The 20,527-nt window shown below is 37.5% G+C and overlaps 1 protein-coding gene across 1 annotated transcript in view; it reads right to left on the reverse strand.

Annotated features, from left to right (window-relative positions):
- PCDH15 (protocadherin related 15) overlaps positions 1–20,527 on the reverse strand; it is a 697,494-nt gene that overhangs the window by 26,769 nt on the left and 650,198 nt on the right. Inside the window, exon 29 of the mRNA XM_029919519.1 lies at positions 5,747–5,923. Within this exon, the coding sequence (XP_029775379.1) occupies positions 5,747–5,923 (177 nt within the window). The remainder of the gene's footprint in view (positions 1–5,746; positions 5,924–20,527) is intronic.

Here is a 20,527-nt window from a genome sequence, read left to right on the forward strand (position 1 = left end):
GAAATGGGAAAGAAAAAAAATGACCCCGAATTTCACATCACATACTAACAAAGCATGCTATGCTTTTGTACTTTGGTCTATTTTTATCCCTTTGACCCTTTTGATTTTAATTTTCTGAGTAATCATTCTGACCTTATATCTAATACATGGAGTTCCCTATGGAAAAAATAAAGAGATGCCTGATGTTGGATATGAATTCCAATGAGTAGTTTATTAGTCTTCCCATTTAAGAAACCCAATGGTTGAGATAACTCAATTTTAGTTTTAAAGCTGCACATGTTTTTACTCAAGTTTCCATACTGTAACCCAAGGCACTTATATCTGCTTTTGTAGATATAAAATATACTTATATAGCAATTTTCCTAGGTCATTTTAGGCATGTTAAAATATATACAATAAAAGTTTAACCATTGTTCTGAGTGCTAGAATAGAATGGTACAATATTTTGTTTGAATTGTTTATCAGATAAAGTAAGAAGTTCCAAATAAAGTGCAGATTAAAAGTTAAGTTACAAGAAAACATTAGAAACTGTGAAGAATCAGAAGTAGAGAAAGGTCATTAGTTTCAGGGCTGAATTCACCTGTATCATGTGGAATCCACTAGTAGACCACACTTCTACTGGATTCCTGCATTTCATGCCAATCCCATGAGGGAAGATTTTTAGTCTATTTGTGCTAAAAGACCTCCGTTATTTAGATATTTATTTTCGTTTATTTTCCAGCTTAGGTAAATTTCACAATTGTTTACCAGAAGAGTTGATTGCTTTTGAACCCATACCTAATCTAAAATATCTTTCTTTTTGCTGTCAACATGCAAAAGAGTTTGTCTAGGTAAGAATACCTGAATCATAACAGTTTTTCCTTAAAATACTGTGGATTTGATTCCATCCCTTTTTGGCATTTTATCATGCATATGGCATGTGGAAGGTTTATCTAATTTTTGTGCCTTTTTAATTAAGTTACTTTTATTTTTGTTTCAACGGTTTTAAAACATGTTCAGATACTTTTTAGTGAGACATGACAACATTTGCATTGATCTTGTCCCATAAAGTGATGAAGTCTTTCAATTATTTTTTTTAGTTTTTGTTTCTGTGATAACTAGTACAATACTTCACCTCAGAGATACCTATTTTTAGATTGTAGCTTAATTGTCCTCTAAATATATTTTGACCTCTTTTATAATTCATCCCTTATTTTCTTTTCCTTAATATGCTTGTTTAAAAAGTGCTAATTTCAAGATGGTAGAACATTGTTTTTTATTTGTTTGTTTATTTATTTCCTTAGAGAATGAGAGAGCAGGAAGATGCAGAAAGAGAGGAAAAGAGAGAGAGGAAGAGAGAGAGAGGGCTTGAATTCACCAACTGTGAGATCATGACCTGAGCTCAAACCAAGACTCAGATGCTCAATCAGCTGCATCCCAGGTGCCCCTATACACTATATCTTAAATGCACTTTGTGTAGTATTTAAGGTTTCTCTACCTTCTTCTGCATTTCTCATTTACCATCTGGACAGACTAATGTTCAACAGGCTAGATGTCTAAAAAGGGCATGAGCTAAAATTGTATTTGCTTTTACAAACAAATAGTTAACTAAGTTCTATTTTAAGGTAGTATGGTCTGTTTCTGCCAAGGATGCAAAAAGCCATAAGAGAATGTGACTCCTACCCTCATGACAAAAAGCCAGATAATATTAAAATCATAATAAATTCCAAAGAAAGACAATTTTCTCCACAGGGACATGAGATCATCGCCTCAACTTTCACAGAACAAGGAAAAGGTAGCTGTCAAAAAGACAAATGAAAGAAATGAGCTAAAATTTTAATGAAATTTTTGAAGCTACATACGTACCAACATGTAAGGCTAGAGACCCTTGAACACAAGCAGGGGTCTGCCTTGTACTTGCAAACTGTTTCCAAGGACCTTGGTCAAATACACTGGGGACAAGGCTGGAGACAGGAGACAAATCTGGTCTGAGCGCAGAGGAAGCAGTTGGCTAAGGCTGGGCACGTAGCCATTCTCCAGGCCCGTATCTCATGCAAAGCAAGAGCCTTGAGCCACAGAAAGAAGGGGAGGATGTATTCCAATCCCTAGGAATCAGGCTGAGGTCCACTGCTTCTGGGGAAGAGGTTTAAGCAAAAATCCGGTCTCCCAGGGTGAGGAACAGGAGCTCTCTTGGGCACAGAGAGGTTGCCTACTGGTTGGGAGAGGCAGGAAATTCTCCTTTAACCAAGACACACCACAAATATGGCACAGTATGTGGCTGCCACAGGGAGGAGGAGGGGAAGAGCTGAGAGAGCCCAGCCTACATTCCAGGCATGCAGGCTAGACAAGAACAGAGAGCCCCACTCCATGTGGTCACATCCCCAGTGTGAGAGTAGGAACAGGCTGTGAGGACCAGGCCATGAGCAGGGCCAGTCTGCCCTGTTGGGAGGGTTAACAGAATGCAGAGAAGGCCCCGGTGGCACAGGCCCATGTGGCCTGCTGAAAGATAAAGCCATGGAGCCAGACAAGAGACAGCCCAGATGCTGGAACATGAGACACATTTTGATCCAGCCCTGCTCAGTGCTCTGCAGAATCCAAAAGAAGGTGAGGAAAACATGCTTGAAGTGATAGGAGTTTCAATGAAGTGGTAGAAACTGTAAAAAGAACCAAATGGAAATGGAAGACTTTAAAGAAAACAATGATATAAAGATGAAGAATTCCTGTCAGCAGGCTAACACAGAGGAATCGGTGAACTTGAAAACAAGGCAGCAGTGATTATCCAAAGCAAAATACAAAGAGAAAAGGAGAGGGGGAGGGGAGGAAGAACAAGAACAGAGCATCCAAAAACTCAGAGAAAAAACACATTTTAATCGGAATCACAGAATGAGGATAGAGAATGGGTTTTAAGAAGTACTTGAAAAGATGATGTCTAAGGATGTTCCAGAAATATAAACAACATAAAAAACAAACAAATAAGTCATATTCGAGAAATTCAAAGAACCAAGATGAATAAAAGCAGGATAAAAGTAATATATATTTATTGCAAAAATCTAAGTAACAAAAATCCAGACACTCCTAACCTTGTAAAACAAAATAATAAGCATGTCATAATAGTGATTTCAGTCTCCTCTATGCATTTATAAGCTTTAAAGGAAGTCGTGATATAGCTAATAAATTTTTTTCATTTTCTAAATTTATTATTTACTTTAAGAGAGAGAAGGAGGAGAAGGGGCACAGAGAGAGGGAGGGAGAGAGAATCCCAAACAGTCTCCACACTGTCAATGCAGAGCCAAATGTGGGGCTCGAGATCATGCCCTGAGACTAAATCAGAGTCAGATGTTTAACCAACTGAGCCGCCCAGGTGCCCCTAGTTATATCAATTTTTAAAAATCGATGTAGATTCCTTGGAGGAAATACCTTTTTTGTTCATTTATTTCTAATTGTTTGGCTTGAGAGTTCCAACATCCTCAAAGCCTTAGATTTTAGGATAAGGAGAAGCTGAAAGTGTAATCGTATTTCCATTGGACTGGGCATTTGGCAATAATCTTAATGTTCTAGTATATTTGTTCAGTATTAAAAATTAATTTTTCAATAGCTTTTGTAACTACAGGATATATAATAATATTCATATATTATGAGCTTTCTATTATGAAATGCATCTATATAATTTCATTATAAATTATTTCAAAGATGAATTTTAGGGTTTAGATTATAATAATAATAATAATTAACTAATAATATATTAAACTTATTATAATGTCTTTCAGCTACTAGCTCAAGCTAAGAGAAAATTATTTTATTTTATTCTACTTCATTTCATTTCATTTCATTTCATATTTTGAAAGAGAAAGAGAGCAAATAGGGGAGGAGTAGAGGGAGAGGGAGTGAGAATCCCAAGCAGGCTCTGCAACACCATCACAGAGCCCGACGTAGGGCTTAAACTCATGAACTGTGAGATCATGGTCTGAGCTGAAAACAGATGCTTAATCAACTGAGCCAACCAGGTGCCATCCCCCTCCTCTCTCCTCTCCTTAAGTTTATTTATTGCTAAAAGAGATTTTAAAACATCATGGCGGTTCAGTTCTCTCTTCAATATAAAAATTTTGATTTATAGTTATTCTCTATTTTTCCCTTCCTTCCAGTTGTAATTGTCAGTTGAATTTCTATCTTTATTCTTTACAATATAATGTAGGTTTGGGAAAACTTGTTTAGAATGAAGGGTGTTTCTCGTGTACTTTATAGTATCAGTTGAAACCCATTTGGCTTCAGTTTCCAAATTGTTTACCTCTAAAATGTTTACATATGCAATTCAAATGATCATCATTATTACTTTACTCTTTAAAGCTGGGCTAACAGCCTAAAGAATACAGATGTTTTTATAGTTAGGAAGAACACCCTAAATTCAAACAATCTATCATCACATTTAAAATTTAAGCCAATGTCTATAAAAATACAGAACAGATGGATTTAAATAAATGTTAATAATGACAATAAATTTCTAAATAAAATTTAAAATTAACACAATATGCAAGAATTGGCTTGGTGGATCTAAATGTTACTTCATTTGGATGTTGATTCTAGAACTTGAGAGAAAGCTGCTGCTTTAGTCATCTGTACTTATCCACCATGATTAACATGCTATCTTGAATATGGCCCAAATCTCTATTAAATATAAACTGATGAATAACGTACTTAATAACTATGGCTCTTTTAAAAATTAAGGTGATGTAAAGTCAGGATGTCATTATTTCTAAAACAGCAACAGTGAAATTTTGTTGAAGAACAGATTTAAAATAAGACTAAATTCAGAATGTATGGGTTTTAATAAATAAATGGGTAAATAGATATTTACTAAATATGTAAATGCAGCCACATATGGATGTATACATACATACACTTATATATGTAAATTAGCATATACATATATTTATTTGTTGCTCTTTAGTACATAAAGACAAACTAAATTTTGGAATTATGTATTTGGGTACATATATATGTGTGTGTATATATATATATATATATATATGTATATATATATATATACCAATAAATATTTAGAATTCATGCATATGATTACATATCTATACATATTTTTTAACTAAAAATGTGTTTTAGTTTAAATAAGAATTGCATTCCAAGAATCTGTTGGGCACTAGGTGTCACTAGAGCAAAGCTGAAACCAATAAAACAACAATCACAACAAAGCCATAAGCTGTCCTAAAATCATTTCCAAGGGACAACATGTAGCAGCATTTTGTTTAAAATTCTGCATTTTCTTTAGTTTTAGGATTCACACATCAGTATTCAAATTCACCAGGATGAAATAAATAGATAGATGCAAAGTATGGACTGAGGTGGAAGGGATCAAGGAAAAAAAACTAATTTTTGCCGAGTCAGTAAAGCTATATTTATTCTTAAAATTCATGCCTACTGACATTTTCCCGGGCAAACCGCCGCTTGAAGGAATCCGTGCTTTCCCCTTCCAAGGGGCGCGGCTTGGGAGCCAGGGCGGGGCTACTCTGAGGCCATCTCTATGAAGGGTAATGGACTTCCCGACCTTCTCCAAAGTCACTCTATCCCACACCTGGGCGTGAAAACGTCTCTGCATGTGTACCCTACTACGCAATGTCCCTGATTTCCTGCTTACACTTCACTTTCAATAACAATTTAATGGGTTTTAAACTTTAAATATTTAGAGCTCTAAATCAGGATCATCTATAGGCAATATTGCAACCAGAGAGCTGTTCCAGACAACAAAAGGACTTACTTAAAAAGCTCATTTCTGTCGATGGCTCTGTTGGTTTGGGGGTCGATTGCATAGACAGTCAGGTCACATTTGGTGTAATCTTCCAGTGAAAAGGCATCCCCGTGCCTGCGAGCACCGATGGACTCCACCACCACTTTGGCGCCAGGAATCTGCTCCTGAACATACCGATCCAAAATCCTATACATCAAAGTACAAACATGACCTTCACTCTCAACTTGAAACAAGATATAGTAAGTGAAAAATGATGACAGCCTGGTTTTTGCTAATGTTTACTGAACATGAACACTTGAAAAAAATTCTCTATATTTTTTCAGCATTTAAGTCCCAATGACGCTAGCTAGAAGCTGAATGAGATAGAAACAGGTCATTGGCCATGGCCTGTTGAATGCTAGACTCTGAATTTATGATACCATTTGAGCTTTATGGGTCTCATGGGAATTGTCCACACATTGAAAAATCAAGCTGTCCCTGCTTTATAGGAGGAGGTGGGGGGGGGCACTTAGAATTCTTGAGTTCACACAGTTGGTGATATAAATTATACCTTCCACCAGATTCTGTGATCCATAGCACATAGCTGTATACCAAGGTCCCAGACTAGGACACCTGTCTCCTTCAGGGCATCAAGAGTCTTAGAGCATTGCAGCAACTGGAGGATGTAGAGATGTTTTGTTATGGCAGGTTTACCGGGTAAAAAAAAAAATGCATGCCAGTCTCAGAAGCTACTTAGGTGAATACAAACCACAGAAAGGTCTCTCATTTGGTAGGGAATCAATAACATTCCAGAGAAAAGACAGAAATAATGTTAACCTGTACGTAATTTTCTGGAAAATACAATTTGCATAATTTAATTTTAATCGAAAGTACAAGTTTGTATTGCCATGAATGATAATTTCCTTAATATCTTTTCCTTATTAAAAACTTTATATTGTTAATTCTGGAGATTAACATCAGAATGTATATTATTAAATATTTATAGACATTCAAATGCAAATGAATTGATTTTAATAACTACACAAGGCAAACGTTTTTAAATTTATCTATAGATTCAATACTCTATTTGGAGTCTTCGCTGTGAGTTCTTTTCCAACACGTGAACAGGGGAGGGAAGGAAAAACAAGATAAAATCAGGGAGGGAAGCAAACTATAAGAGACTCAACTTTTTTTATGTTTATGAAAGAGAGAGAGAGAGGAGGAGGAGGGGCAGAGAGAGAAGACAGAGAATCCAAAGCAGGCTCCACATTCTGAGCTGTCAGCACAAAGCACAAAGCCCAACACGGGGCTCAAACTCACAGACCTAAGTTCTGAGCGAGATCATGACCTGAGCTAAAGTTGGAGGCTCAGACAACTGAGCCATCCAGGTGCCCCCATAAGAGATTCTCAAATACAGAGGACAAACTGAGGATTGATAGAGGGGTATTGAGTGGGGGGATGAGCTAGACGGGTGACAGGCAGTAAAGAGGGCACTTATTGGGATGAGCACTGGGTGTCATATGTAAGAGATGAATCATTGGGTTCTACTCCTGAAGCCAAGACTACACTGTATGTTAACTAACTTGAATTTAAATTTTAAAAAGTGAAAAAAATAAGTTAAAAAATTAAAAATGTTGTGTTAAGAGTCTGGTATGTGCTGGGTGAGCCCTTGTTTAAAAAAAAAAAAAAAGACAAATAGTGATATTGAACCTGGGCAAACCTGGACAAAATGGCTGTGCCAGGGAGCACAGGTGTGCTGTGTGCGCACCAGGAAATACAGTGAAACACTGTGTTGGTTTGCTTCCCAATGTGTATGGACCCACGTGGGTGGAGTCTCTTTCTCTTCCTTTTCTGCCAGCTCACATGCACTGGTCTGTCTACCTTCCATTATCTTTTCTGATGAGATCCTTGCTGAAGAATAAAGAGTGCATTCTCCTCAGAACCTGCGGAGGATGTCTGCACGAGGACACAGATGTGTAACAGTGTTCAGACTGTGTCTTAGGATTCTTTTCCTTAGAGACTTTTGCTATGTTTACAAAAAAAGAAAAAAAAAGAAAAGAAAAAAAAAAGGAAAAAAGGCCTTGGAATTCAACCACTTACACTCTCGACAGCTGCTACAGGCATGAATGGTAATAACACAGTGGCAAAGAGCACGGATGTTTCCCTTTGGTTTCCAGCTCCTTTCCTTATGAACTGCAAAATCTTAGGCTACGAGAAGCCTTCAAAGGGCTCCCACAAAATGAGGAAATCTTCTGCCACACCGGGTGGTCAAGTGCATTAAATGTATTAATGCATATAGTCAAATCACAGCACAGTTTGGAGCACATAGTCACTGTTTCAGAAACTATGATGATGCTTATTATTAATTTGGCTTAAATGTTTGCATTAATAAGCTTTTTCCCTGCCTCTAATTCATTCAAGACATTTAACAAATTTGTGGAATGATTAGTGATTTCTCACTAGTAATATTAGTTCACAGATCAAAAAACAAGTATGAGTACATTGTTAAATATATTGCAGAAGGTGGCTATCAGTCCCAATACTGCACTTTAATAATTTATAACTGCTCTAGTCCATTCACACATTGATTAAATATGTTCCAAGGAAATCTTTTATATATGCATAAACTGTGTTTTTCTACAGTGTCTATTGAACTTACGCTTTTTTATGTATTTCTGGGGAATATTTCAGTCACATGTGAGTACTAAAAATGTGGAATGAAATATTAATATGGAATGAAATATAACTGTACTAATTCCTTTATCTTATCAGGAATCATAAATCAAGGAAATCTAAAAATGAATTATTTATTTTAAGACTTGTAACAATTTCTTCTCCCTGAAAATTATTCTCCTAAAATTTTAGAGATCTTTTGGAATGAAGTATCTCTTATGATAAGGAAAAACGTGTCCAAACTTGAATTTCTTCCTTACTTTCTTTCTGATAAATATATATATGTTAAATGAAATTTAACTAATTTTAAATAAGACTACATTTTGTAAAAATTTTTCTTTCTACTTGTCATCTGTGTCCACGTACCTAAACATCTCTGCTAACTACATATGCACACAAGTATACTACGTTACATATATACATATATATGACATTCAAATAATAGTTCTTTAGCTTTTTGACCTTCAAATGTACATAGGTACGTGGTTACTTCCTAAAGCTTTGTAGTCTTCATGATTTTTTAAATATAACTCTTTAGTCACTTACTTTGGACTGATTCATATAAATGAGTACCAATGTTTAAATTGCCTTTATGTTTATATTTTGGCTTTATTTTAATGTTTGTTTACCTCTGAGAGAAAAAGAGACAGAGTGTGAGTGGGGGAGGGGCAGAGAGAGAGGGAGACACAGAATCTGAAGAAGTCTCCAGGTTCTGAGCTGTCAGCACAGAGCCTGACACAGGGTTCGAAATCACAGACCTCGAGATCATGACCTGAGCTGAAGTTGGATGCCCAACCAACTGACCCACCAGGCGCCCTATATTTTGCCTTTAATTAGTAATATGTCAAGTCAATTCATACATACATTTTAAAATCAAATGTCATGAGAGTTCACTACATATAAACTTCTTACGACCAAACTTGTGTCTCTAGCCTATCAGCCTGAAGTATTTTCATACTTCCAGTATACATACACTTGTACACAAAGACACAAAGAGGTCTACAACACTGTTAATCTGTAATATCTGTCTCATGGACTATATCAAGGGAGATGTTTGCATTGATATTTATATAAAGTTAATAATACTTCGGTACGGGTGGTATAATCTTGAGTTTACCATAAAAAGTTCATGAAAACTTTCCCGTTGTATTATGTTGCCTGAATTTCTTGTAATGGGCATAATAAAACTATACAGTCATTTTTTTGAAAACTCTTTAGCTCCCTACTTCCTCTTCCCCAACTTCTTTAAAAAAATCTTTATATAAGTCTTTCTTTTCAGAGTTTAAAAACACAGAAAATTAAGTTGGAGTCACAGGTGTCTAATACATTTATAGCAAAACTCGAGTAAGCGGTTAGCGGGAACTTTTCATTCACTCATTCATTTATTTTTATTAATTCATTGAACACATATTTACTGAATGCACTCCATGGACCAAGCACTATTCTAGACACTGGAATATATCAATGAACAAAACCAAGGTCTCTGACATCATAGAACTTGCATTCTAATTGAGCAAGATAGACCAAGCTAATAAAATTGGCAGGAATGTTCAGGAAACATATTCCTGAGAAGCTGACCTGTGAGCAGACCCTGAGGAGACAGTGAGTAAGGTGGATCTCATGGGCAAGAGCATTTCAGGAAGAGGAAATTGCTAAAACCCCGGGGGAGGGTCCAGAGGTAGACCTGTGGTGTGGCTGGAGAGAGAAGGTCAGGGCAGATCACGTGGGGACACTGAAGATTTTGTTCTGAGCAAAACCACTGCTGGAGTTTTAACACGGGAGTAATATAGCTGACCTTATGGTGAAGAGAAGCATGCTGATTGCTGTATTAGGAAAAGGCTGCAGCGGGGGCCAAAAGTAGAATCAGGGGAACAGGTTAGGAAAGACTTTAAGGAGATAAAGAGCTTATCAAATGCCCAGGCTACTCAACAGTTTGGAGGAAAAGAAGACAACATAATCCCTGATATTAGTCACGCATGGTTCACATAATCAAGCATTAATATATATTATTAATATACCTGATTAAATACACAAGAGGCATAAATCTTCTAAAATAGATCAATACATGCAGTGCTTAACTGGACAAATAGTAATTATCTAGCTGTCCCAGATAAGAGTTGGCCTTTTGTGGTTGTTCATTTTGAAGAAGACCAACTTCTATAGATAATTCTTTGTTAAAAGAAAAGCATAATGGAGACACTACAGCTCAGAGATCAATTTTTGACGCCCCTTATCTCCTGCCAAGCGTGTACCTTGGCATAGGCGGCTCTCAAAAGAGGGCAGCATCTTCTCAGAGTTCCGGCTGTGTCTTTCTCTTGCCTTTGGTATTGAACACAGAGCACAGATCTCTTCTCTGTGTCCTTTCAGTTACCTTGAACCGTCTGCATTGTTCCTATATGAAGTCAGTATTTTGTGTCTGAGGAGATGTTTTTATGGTGGCTGTGGCATAACCACACTCTGATAACAGTGTTTCACTATGACTGGCTGACCCCTCGTGAACGTGGAGTTGGTGCATGACCACTACACACTATTTGATGACACTGGTTTTTTTCTTTTAATTTTTTTAATTTTATTTAAAAGAGAGAGAGAGAGAAAGCATGAGAGAGAGCAAACTAAGAAGAGGGGCTGAGAGAGAGAATCTCTCCAACAAGGGGCTCAATCCCAGGACCCTGAAATCATGACCTGAGCCGAAATCAAGAGTCAAAGCCACTGAGCCACCCAGGTGCCCTTGATGAAACTGTTTGATGATACTTTAAGTCTATATTGTTGAGAAACATGCATTCAGGTGCAAAAATAAAAACAGTAATAGGGAGGTATTAATTGAATACAATATCGGTGAAAGACCCCGAAGGGCTGAGTATTTTCCACTGTGGCCCCTGCAGGTGGACCTCTTGCACATGCGTTGGGTCATTATCTGCTCCCCGCCCACCTCTTGATCACCCAGACTACTCAAACCTTGGCCGCCGGCCGGAGAGCAATCCTGTTCTCAAAACCAGCTGAACCTCAGCCAATCCTCTGCCACTAAAGCCCCACAGAACATTTCGTCCTCCCCTGCCAAGGTCCTTGGGACACTTCCATGCCTGGCATTTTCCAATAAAAGCTTATGCTAATAGTGCTCTGATTTTCTTCCATGATTTTCAGTCACCTGCCCCTCTTCACCCATTGGCTTTATTGAAGAAGGAGTGTTTTAGAAATGTATCTAATATTAAATTTTAGAAAAATCTAACATTCTGTTTTAGATTGGGATGGGGATGAGGCTTATATTTTATAATATCATAATTGCTGAGTGGTTTACTACCTGCCATAAGGTGCATGTTATTTGGGACCCCTAAGGAAGTAATACCACATGGATCAGAACAAAGTAATACCAAGGGAAGCATGTTGACTAATTACATTCCTGAAGTAGAAGATTAGGGTCAGACAATATCCCTCTTTTATATGTAACAGTGCTGGAGTTTACCCAAGTTCTGTGCTCACAGAAAAGAGCAAGAAGTCTACCAGCCAGTTGTGTTCCAGGAAACTGAATCTTGCAAAGACCCATCCTCTCTAATCCATGGGGGCAGGCACAGAACCTCCAAATTCCCATTCTTTGTCTCATACATGGTTAGCTAAACTGTTTTGTCTCCTCTGAAAGGGGGGGAGGGGAGGAGGAGGAAGAGGAATAGGAGAAGGAGGAGGAGGAGAAGGCTGAGGAGGAGGAGGAGGAGGAGGAGGAGGAGGAGGAGAAGGAGTGGTAGAGGAAGGAGGAGAAGAGGGGTGTCTGGGTGGCTCAGTCAGTTAAGCGTCCAAGTTCAGCTCACGTCATGATCTCATGATTCGTGGGTTCGAGCCCTCATCAGGCTCTGTGCTGACAGCTCAGAGCCTGGAGCCTGTCTTTGGATTCTGTATCTCCCTCTCTCTCTGACCCTCCCCTGCTCATGCTGTCTCTCTCTCTGTCTCAAAAATAAATTAAAACATTAAAAATTAAAAAGAAGAAGAAGAAGAGAAACGGGAAGAGGAAGAAGTTCTTGTTAACCAAACATTGGTTAAAATTGTCTCCTTTTTTCAAGTCTCTGAATTTTGACCCACCTTTATGCAGTGACAGCGTACAAGCCTCCTAACGGCCCTTCCAGACTAGGCTGAAGTTGGAGTGAAACTCTCTCTGATCCAGATCCACCGTCCCATCACCCCACTTTCCCACAACTCTTTCTCTCTACCCTTGCTCACTCCTCCTTAAAAAAAGTGCTGCCGGACCAAGAGGTCTGCTATAGGTTCCCCTATTACAATGGTTCTTCTCCCTAGTACATCAGTTCCTCTCTCCTGCCTTCCAATAATCCTTATAAGCAAAGTTTGTCTTCTAAACCCAGGTCTGTTTTCCTTTGATGCACGGTAGACTGAAGGAGACAGTTTCTCCGGTTCCTGGGTGGTCTTATGAAATGAGTGTGTCTTAGCAGCCTAAGCAGGCAAGATGCAGAGACTTTTTAGCAAACTGTACATGGTACAAGTGATTATTCATTATCCCTTTTCCTTGATCCCCGATGCCTGCTGTGAAGCAGCCATGAGGCCTCAAATTTCCAATTGCATTAGCTGCCTTTCTGTCAGTTAAGATGTGTGAATTCTCATCAGCACTGCTTGATTAGAATTTAAACAAGGTCCAAACAAACTATAAAATAATAAGCTCTAAAGTTTGTCTCTGCCACTAAAAATCACAAATAATAACAAGCAAGGCTGATCAGGCCTCCCTGCCACCCATGGTGGCAATGATCTCTCACCCGTGAGCCATCTCCTCTGGCACATGGAAGCCACAGTACCTCCTTTGTCATTTATTTCCCTCATGGATACCCCCAAGACCCGTCTAGACTTTGTTGGGCTTTGGCTACAAAACACTTATATTCTCTCCCTCAAAACACCCTAATTTCAAAGGAGGAATTAGCCTTGCCTCCCATGGACATGGCAGACTTTAATCATTGGTCCTGTCAAGCCTCATCCTGTGCCAAAGAAGACTGCAGGTGCCTCCGACCAGGCCATTTTCTCCCTGGAGTTTGGTTCTTGAGCAGAAGACACAACATTTTAAAACGGTTGGAAGTCACTCACATGAGGCACTCCATGCTCATCAGACTGAAATTGCGTGCCCGCATATTCACTCCCCACTTCCTGCTCCCAGGCTCCTGCACCTGCCCTTGCTCTAGACTATCCCCTGGTCTGTGCTCCTCCCATAGCTTCCAATAAAGTTCGCCGCACTGAAGTGAGCCTCAGTGGAATCCCTGCACATTAGAACTAGTATTATACATATTCCCTTGTAAGGTGAAGGTGTAGCAAACACTACCCATTTTCTAATTCTTTCACTGTAGCAACTCTGTCTGATTTTTCTGGTCCTGGTCTCATTGGTTCCCTGTAGACTCTTTGTAATTCTACTGGCCGTGTATTTTTCATTCTGCTTAAAAGTGACATCTGCTCATTATGGAGTTTGATAAGAATTTGTATTCTGGAAAAATCTAGTCATTTAAATGTGCCATGAATCCATAGTCTTGGGAGCAATATATCAATTTCAAATACAGATAGTATAAACAAGTATATACAGATATATGAGATTAGTATTTGATTTAAAAAAAAACTTTCCCAAGAGAGGATGGTCTTTGATCTTCTAATAAGCAAATACAGAGCAAATGAGTTAGTATAATAATTAGAATCACTAACCACAATTAAATGTTTATTTAGGATTTTTTCTTTTTCTTTTTTCTAATTTTTAATGTTTTATTTACTTTTGATACAGAGAGAAACAGAGCATGAGAGGGGGATGGGCAGAGAGAGAGACACAGAATCTGAAGCAGGCTCCAGGCTCTGAGCTGTCAGCACAGAGCCTGACGAGGGGCTCATACCCACGAACATGAGATCATGACCTGAGGCTTAATTGACTGAGCCATCCAGGAGCCCCTATTATTTTATAGTTTGTTTGGACCTTGTTTAAATTCTAATCAAGCAGTGCTGATGAGAATTCACACATCTTAACTGACAGAAAGGCAGCTAATGCAATTGGAAATTTTCTACGTTAGTTCAAAAGGTCTGTAAGGTACTCATGTCAATAATATTTAGTAATGTGTCACTATGATATCTTTAGACAAAGTTTCAGAAACTCTAAATATAACTGACACATACATTTTGTATGTATATAAATATACATAGGTGGCTATATATGCATATATTTATATAAGAATATATATTCATATGCATTATATGTGTTTATTTGCATATATTATGTTTCATACATATAAAAGTTTACATGAAAATACTGCATATAAACATTTTTACTGTTTTCACATCTTAATTGATTAATTTAAATTTACACTAGTTTGGTGTGTTTGGGTGGCTCAGTTGTTAAGTGTCGACTTCAGCTCAAGTCATGATCTCATGGATCGTGGGCTTGAGCCTGACATTGGGCTCTGTGCTGACAGCTTGGAGCCTGGAACCTGCTTCAGATTCTGTGTCTCCCTCTCTCTCTGCCCCTCCCAAGCTCAAGCTCTGTCTCTCTTTTTCTCTCTCAAAAATACATAAACATTAAAAAAATAAATTTAACTAGTTTATAGTTTAACTAGTTACAATAAATGTTGAATACATGAATAATTAGATGTTACAATAAATGTTGAAAGGCGTATTTAACTGAAATTTTTTATGTGTAAATAGATTTTTTCCTTTAAGTCAGAAACTGAAGTGCCAATAAAGAGCTGGCTCACTTAAGTAGTTTGTTCTCAAAGCGTCTTTGGTACACGCCCTCAGATTTTACCTTACAGCATCCTCTTCTCCAGTTACCTTATATACGTCTCCCTCGAGCTTTGAGCGGACATTGCATTACAAGAAGTTAAAGGTGGAGGTTCACAGAAATAGTTTTATAGCTGAAGCAGACACTTCTTTACTTATGGCTGATTTACCTTTCATTTTTTCACTAAAATAATTAGAGCAGCTATCCTCTTAATTTCCCATTGTTTGAAGGAGGCTGGCTAAAATTACATTTGATGGAAGTTTCTGTGTGCTAGCAGGCCATTCCCAGGAAAGGATGGGCTGCTTTTGTAATTAGGTTTCCCTTTTTAGAAGCACTGCAAAGAAGGTGTGTTTAGGGATCCCACCTGCCCCTGGCCCCTAGATGGAGATTCAAATGAAACCCCTCCCACTTGCTATCTGTGTCTTTGTGGAAACTATTCGACTTCTCAAAGTTGTAGGGGACGCATCTGTGCCACCCTGAAAGCAATCAGTCCTACTCAAAGGGCTCCTCGAGAAGTTAATTAGATGGTGCCCAGTAAGTGCACAAAACACAACAAATAAAAAAGAGCAGCACAAAGATTAGTTATTTGTTGCGGTTGTTAGAGAAGGCCCCTCAACAGTTAGTGATTGTGAACCCCACTCAGCCTTTTGTTGGAGCCAATGGATTGCATTTAACTGGCAACAAAGGGAGCTCCGCCCCGGCTACTTGTGGATGTTTTGTCAACAGCCTGGCTCAAAGGGACTCACAGGCATGGCAGATGCCCGCAGGGATACAATGCAGGCTTTCCAGATAGCTTGCACAACCCCTCGGTCAATACAGACCCTTAGGGACCCCAGCCAGGGCACATCCCGGGTGATGTTCCGAGAGCCATGGGTCACTTCTAATATCATGCTTCGTATGTTCTGTGATGAGGGTGAAAACATCCCCCTCCCATCTGGCATTTGGCTCAGAAATGGTCTGTCTTCCCACTGGAAGGTCTTGTGTGTGTGTTTGTGTTTTTCCAACTTTTCACTGATTCTGTTCTATTTTGTCTGTCCTTCTTTGCCTCTTTCACTTTGGCCCTAAAATGACAAAAAGCAAGTTTGGGAACACTTCTAGCAATCTACAGGGCATGGTCCTGGCATCTCTGTGATGGTCTTACTCAACTCCTTCCATTTCTTTCTATTCTGTTTGCTTTATTTTTTTGACTCATGTGACACTTTTTTTCTTAAGATTTTTAATGCTTATTTTTGAGAGAGAGAGAGATGAGAGAGAGAGAGAGAGAGAGAGAGAGAGAGAGAGGGAACGAGCAGGGGAGGGGCAGAGAGAGGGAGACACAGAACCCAAACTAGGCTCCAGGCTCTGAGCTGTCAGCACCAACTGTGAGATCATGACTTGAGCTGAAGTCAGAGGCTTAGCCTGAGCCACTCAGGTGCCTCTACCTTATATTATTGTGTAAATCATTGTGAAATGCCTCAATTTCTCTTTGCATAGGTGGAACATTGAAAAAATAATTGAATGTAGCATCTCATACAATTTAGATAGAAAAGAAAGTATCTAAAATACCATTTGTGTTGTTGCTGATACAAATGGAAATTTCTTACATAAACTTGTGGCTGAATTTATTTCTTATGTTAAAAAAGCAGCAGCATTGACAGAGGGAAATTGTGCACAAGCTGGAGGAAGCTGGAAGAGCCAGTACATGTAACCAAGAAAACAGAAGCGTGGGCTCTTGCTGGTCACATCTTTTTGTTGAGTGGCTGCACAATGAAGCGGTCTATTTGCCTTATACCACAGGGTGGGACTGATTATAGAAAATAATAAGCTGTTCCATTTGGGAAAACTTCTGCATCACAAAACTTAAAAGACTATGATAAAAGAAGAATTTTGAAAGAAAAAAAGTGCTCACTATCTATTTTGAAGACCTTTATAAGCAACTGTGATTCATGTTTTAATGGGGCCATATGTAATTATCTTTAACCTGCATCTGTGATTCACGTTTTAATGGAGCCATATGTAATGATTTTTACCCTGCATCCATTTTCCAGTTATGTTGTATTCTGTGAGCAAAAGCTCTGAAAAATAAAAGGAGCTCAGTGGTGTGATATTTGGGAAAAGTATAACAGAGATTGTAATACTTGACTTGTTTTTGCTTCTCTCTCTAATTTCCCAACTTTGTTCCCAAAGATTGTTTTGATCAAAAGGTAAGTACAATGGAAAATGCCTTTCTTCATGGTTTTTCTTAATGGATTTCATGTTTGGTGTATGAATAGCCTCTTTCTTTCAAATCACAGGACAGAATATACCTGTATAAATTAATCTCTTCTTTTATTGACTTTTATATAACTTTTCTTTTATTAACTTCAATACTTATACTTATTCAAATTCTATATATATACATAGAATATATATAGAATATATATATTCACATATACACATATACATATGATATGTGCTATGTGTGTAAGTGCTGTATGTATATAGCACAGAACATAAGTTAAAATAAGAATATCAGACAACATACTGCTACTTTTATTACTGTTGTCTCTTATGGATTAAACTGATTCCCCCCTCAATCAAAATCTATTCTTCAAGCTTGCTATTTTCTTACACAGGAAACCTGCTTCAATACGACTTTATTTTTTAATGCTTTTACTTTTCTACAGAGCAAACAAAGGCAATAAAGAAAATGTCTCTATCTGCTCCAAATCTCAAACAATTGCATGTTAAATTGATCTTCCATTAAAATAGATTTTCAGCTAAGGAAAAGTCTACTTATCTATTTTGAAAACAACAGCTATAGTTCAAATATTTCAAACATTACTTTAAAATACAGACAAAATTCAATCATCCCCAATGGAATTATAGGAAGTATTTTATTTTATTTTATTTTTTTGGCTTTCTTTTAATTGTCTCCAAAGGTTGGAGTGCCAATAAAAAAGCAGAAAAAAGAGAAAAAAAGGGAAAAACACTTGCAAGTCCATATTGCTGAGAAAGTTGGGGAAGGGGCACAATTATATATTTAAAATTTTCTATAATGGCCAGTACCAGATGGTGAGTATTAGCCCAGAAAGTCAATTTATTATCCTTTGGCACTTTTTATTTCTCCCAACAGAAACTAGTATAGTTTTGACTATAAAAATTCTGAAATCTGTTAATTAATGAATGATTGGTATTGTGACCATTAAAATATGCAAAAAACCTACAGAAAACAGGACATCAGTATTCATACTGCTTTCCTGAATTACTGCACGATGGCATCTTAAGAAAGAGTAAACACTAGTTGATAGGTCATTTGTGTTCGGTTAATTGTGCACGTAGTAAAGTATATACTCGACCCATATACAACTTGGTTTGAGCAGCATGGGTCCACATATGTACATGGAACTCTACAGTACAGCACAATAATTGCACTTCTCCCCTGTATGATTTTCTTACTAACATTTTATTTTCTCTGACTAACTTTATTGTTAGAATGCAGTATATAATATGTGTAACACACAAAATATGTGTTAATTGACTTAATGGCAAAGCTTCTATTCAACGGTAGAGTATTAGCAGCTAAATTTTTGAAGAGTCCAAGGCCATATGTGGATTTTCACCTGTAGAGCACCCCTGACCCTAGGTTGTTTGAGAGTCCACTGTAATATGAATGTGGAGAATGCATGTAACATGAAATAAAAAAATAAAAAGTTACCCTAATACACCTGAAAGAATATCATCAGAAACAAAATTCTAAGTATTTTGAACCATTAGGACAGAAGTTTAATCCCTAGTGTAAATAATATATTTGTTTTGTGCTATGATAGCATACCTTCAAATGGTAACTAAAAATTCATACAAAATAGGACATTATAACCCTCATAAATAGGAGCCCAGGAGTGATAGTCCTGAAGGACCCCTCTTTGTAACTATAATTCCATGATGTCAGCTCAATACTGACACTGGGATGATTTAAAACTTTGCTATATGACCATATAATACAAGGTGGACTTCAAATGTCTATACTTTCCCACATTTCAAATAATTAGGCATTAAACATACTACTATAATATGCAAGAGTAAGAGCATCAGACAGTATTTTGTCAAAGTCTCATTGCATTCTGTGCCAGGTTCCATTCTGTAAAGAATTATGACTTCTCACAACACAGTAAGTTGAAAGTATTTTTCTTGCACAAAGAGATGACTTCTCCTTCTCTACCAAAATGAAATCCCAAACTTAGTATTAAAAAATAGCATATGAATTCCCTTTGTGTTGAAACAATGAATGATCAAGGCTGACTAAAACAAAGCATATTTATATTTTAAAGAATAGTGAATTGTATCTTGAATATTAAAAAGTAGCTCAACATTTTATGCTGAGTTTTATTTTTATGACCAGCTTCAATTTATTTTACAGCTATTACATGCCTAATTTGGAAAATACTGTTTCCAAAAGTTCTATATTGAAATGTCTGAGCTTCATTGTGATAAAAATTAGATCACGTATGATCATTCTCTGTTGATAACCTCTTCAACTTCAACCACATCTTTGTGCTAAGTATTCTTAAACTTGGTAGTACTTACAACAAATTTAATTTAAAAAAGAGCAGATAAGAAAGACTATGCAGCTAAAGAAACTCTCAGATACAATAGCATTCCATACGTTCTGGCTGGACATACTTTTTTAAACAAGTTCTCACTGGTTTAATAGGCTAGTACCATACCTAACATATATATCACATTCAGTCCATGAGGAATAAATAAGACAAAAGAAAGTAGACTTATTGCAGGGCTAGGGAGGTGGCATGGTGAGGGGAGGTAGAAAACAGGGTTTCACTTCATCATTGTGTTGAGAAGTCAGCAGGATGAAGATGAGTAAAAGAACTGGCACAAGGGCATTTATTGTTGGGTCAAAATCTTGCTTCATAAAGTCAACTGTCTCCAAGAATAGAGTAGTGTGACTCTCCCATGTATCATTTTATTGAAGTCTTCAATGAACAGGTAAATAAGTTTTTATGCTTTCCATTTGCTAAGACCCCAAACCAAGGAATTGGACATGTTTTATAGACTGCATCTTCAAAACACACCCTTGATCTAATCATCTCTCCTGTGACAACCCCAACTACCAGCCCGAGCCCCAATATCTCCCTGGACTCAGAGCTGCTCGCTTCATCTCCCATCTACAGTATTTAAAATCTTAAGCCAGAACATTATTTCTCTGTGCAAATCCTTGCAGGTGACACCCACCAAAAGAAATATAATGCAAATCACATGCAAATTCAAACTTTTCAGTACTCACATTTAAAGATTAACAATAAAAATGGTGAAACTAATTTTAATATATTTATTTCACTCAATACACCCCAAAATATCATTTTGGTACATAATCCATCTAAAAATATTAATGATATTGTCCCTTTCCGGGGGGTACCAATATTTTA

The sequence above is a fragment of the Suricata suricatta genome, chromosome 2, assembly GCF_006229205.1.
Source record: "Suricata suricatta isolate VVHF042 chromosome 2, meerkat_22Aug2017_6uvM2_HiC, whole genome shotgun sequence".
In the NCBI taxonomy this organism is placed as follows: domain Eukaryota; kingdom Metazoa; phylum Chordata; class Mammalia; order Carnivora; family Herpestidae; genus Suricata; species Suricata suricatta.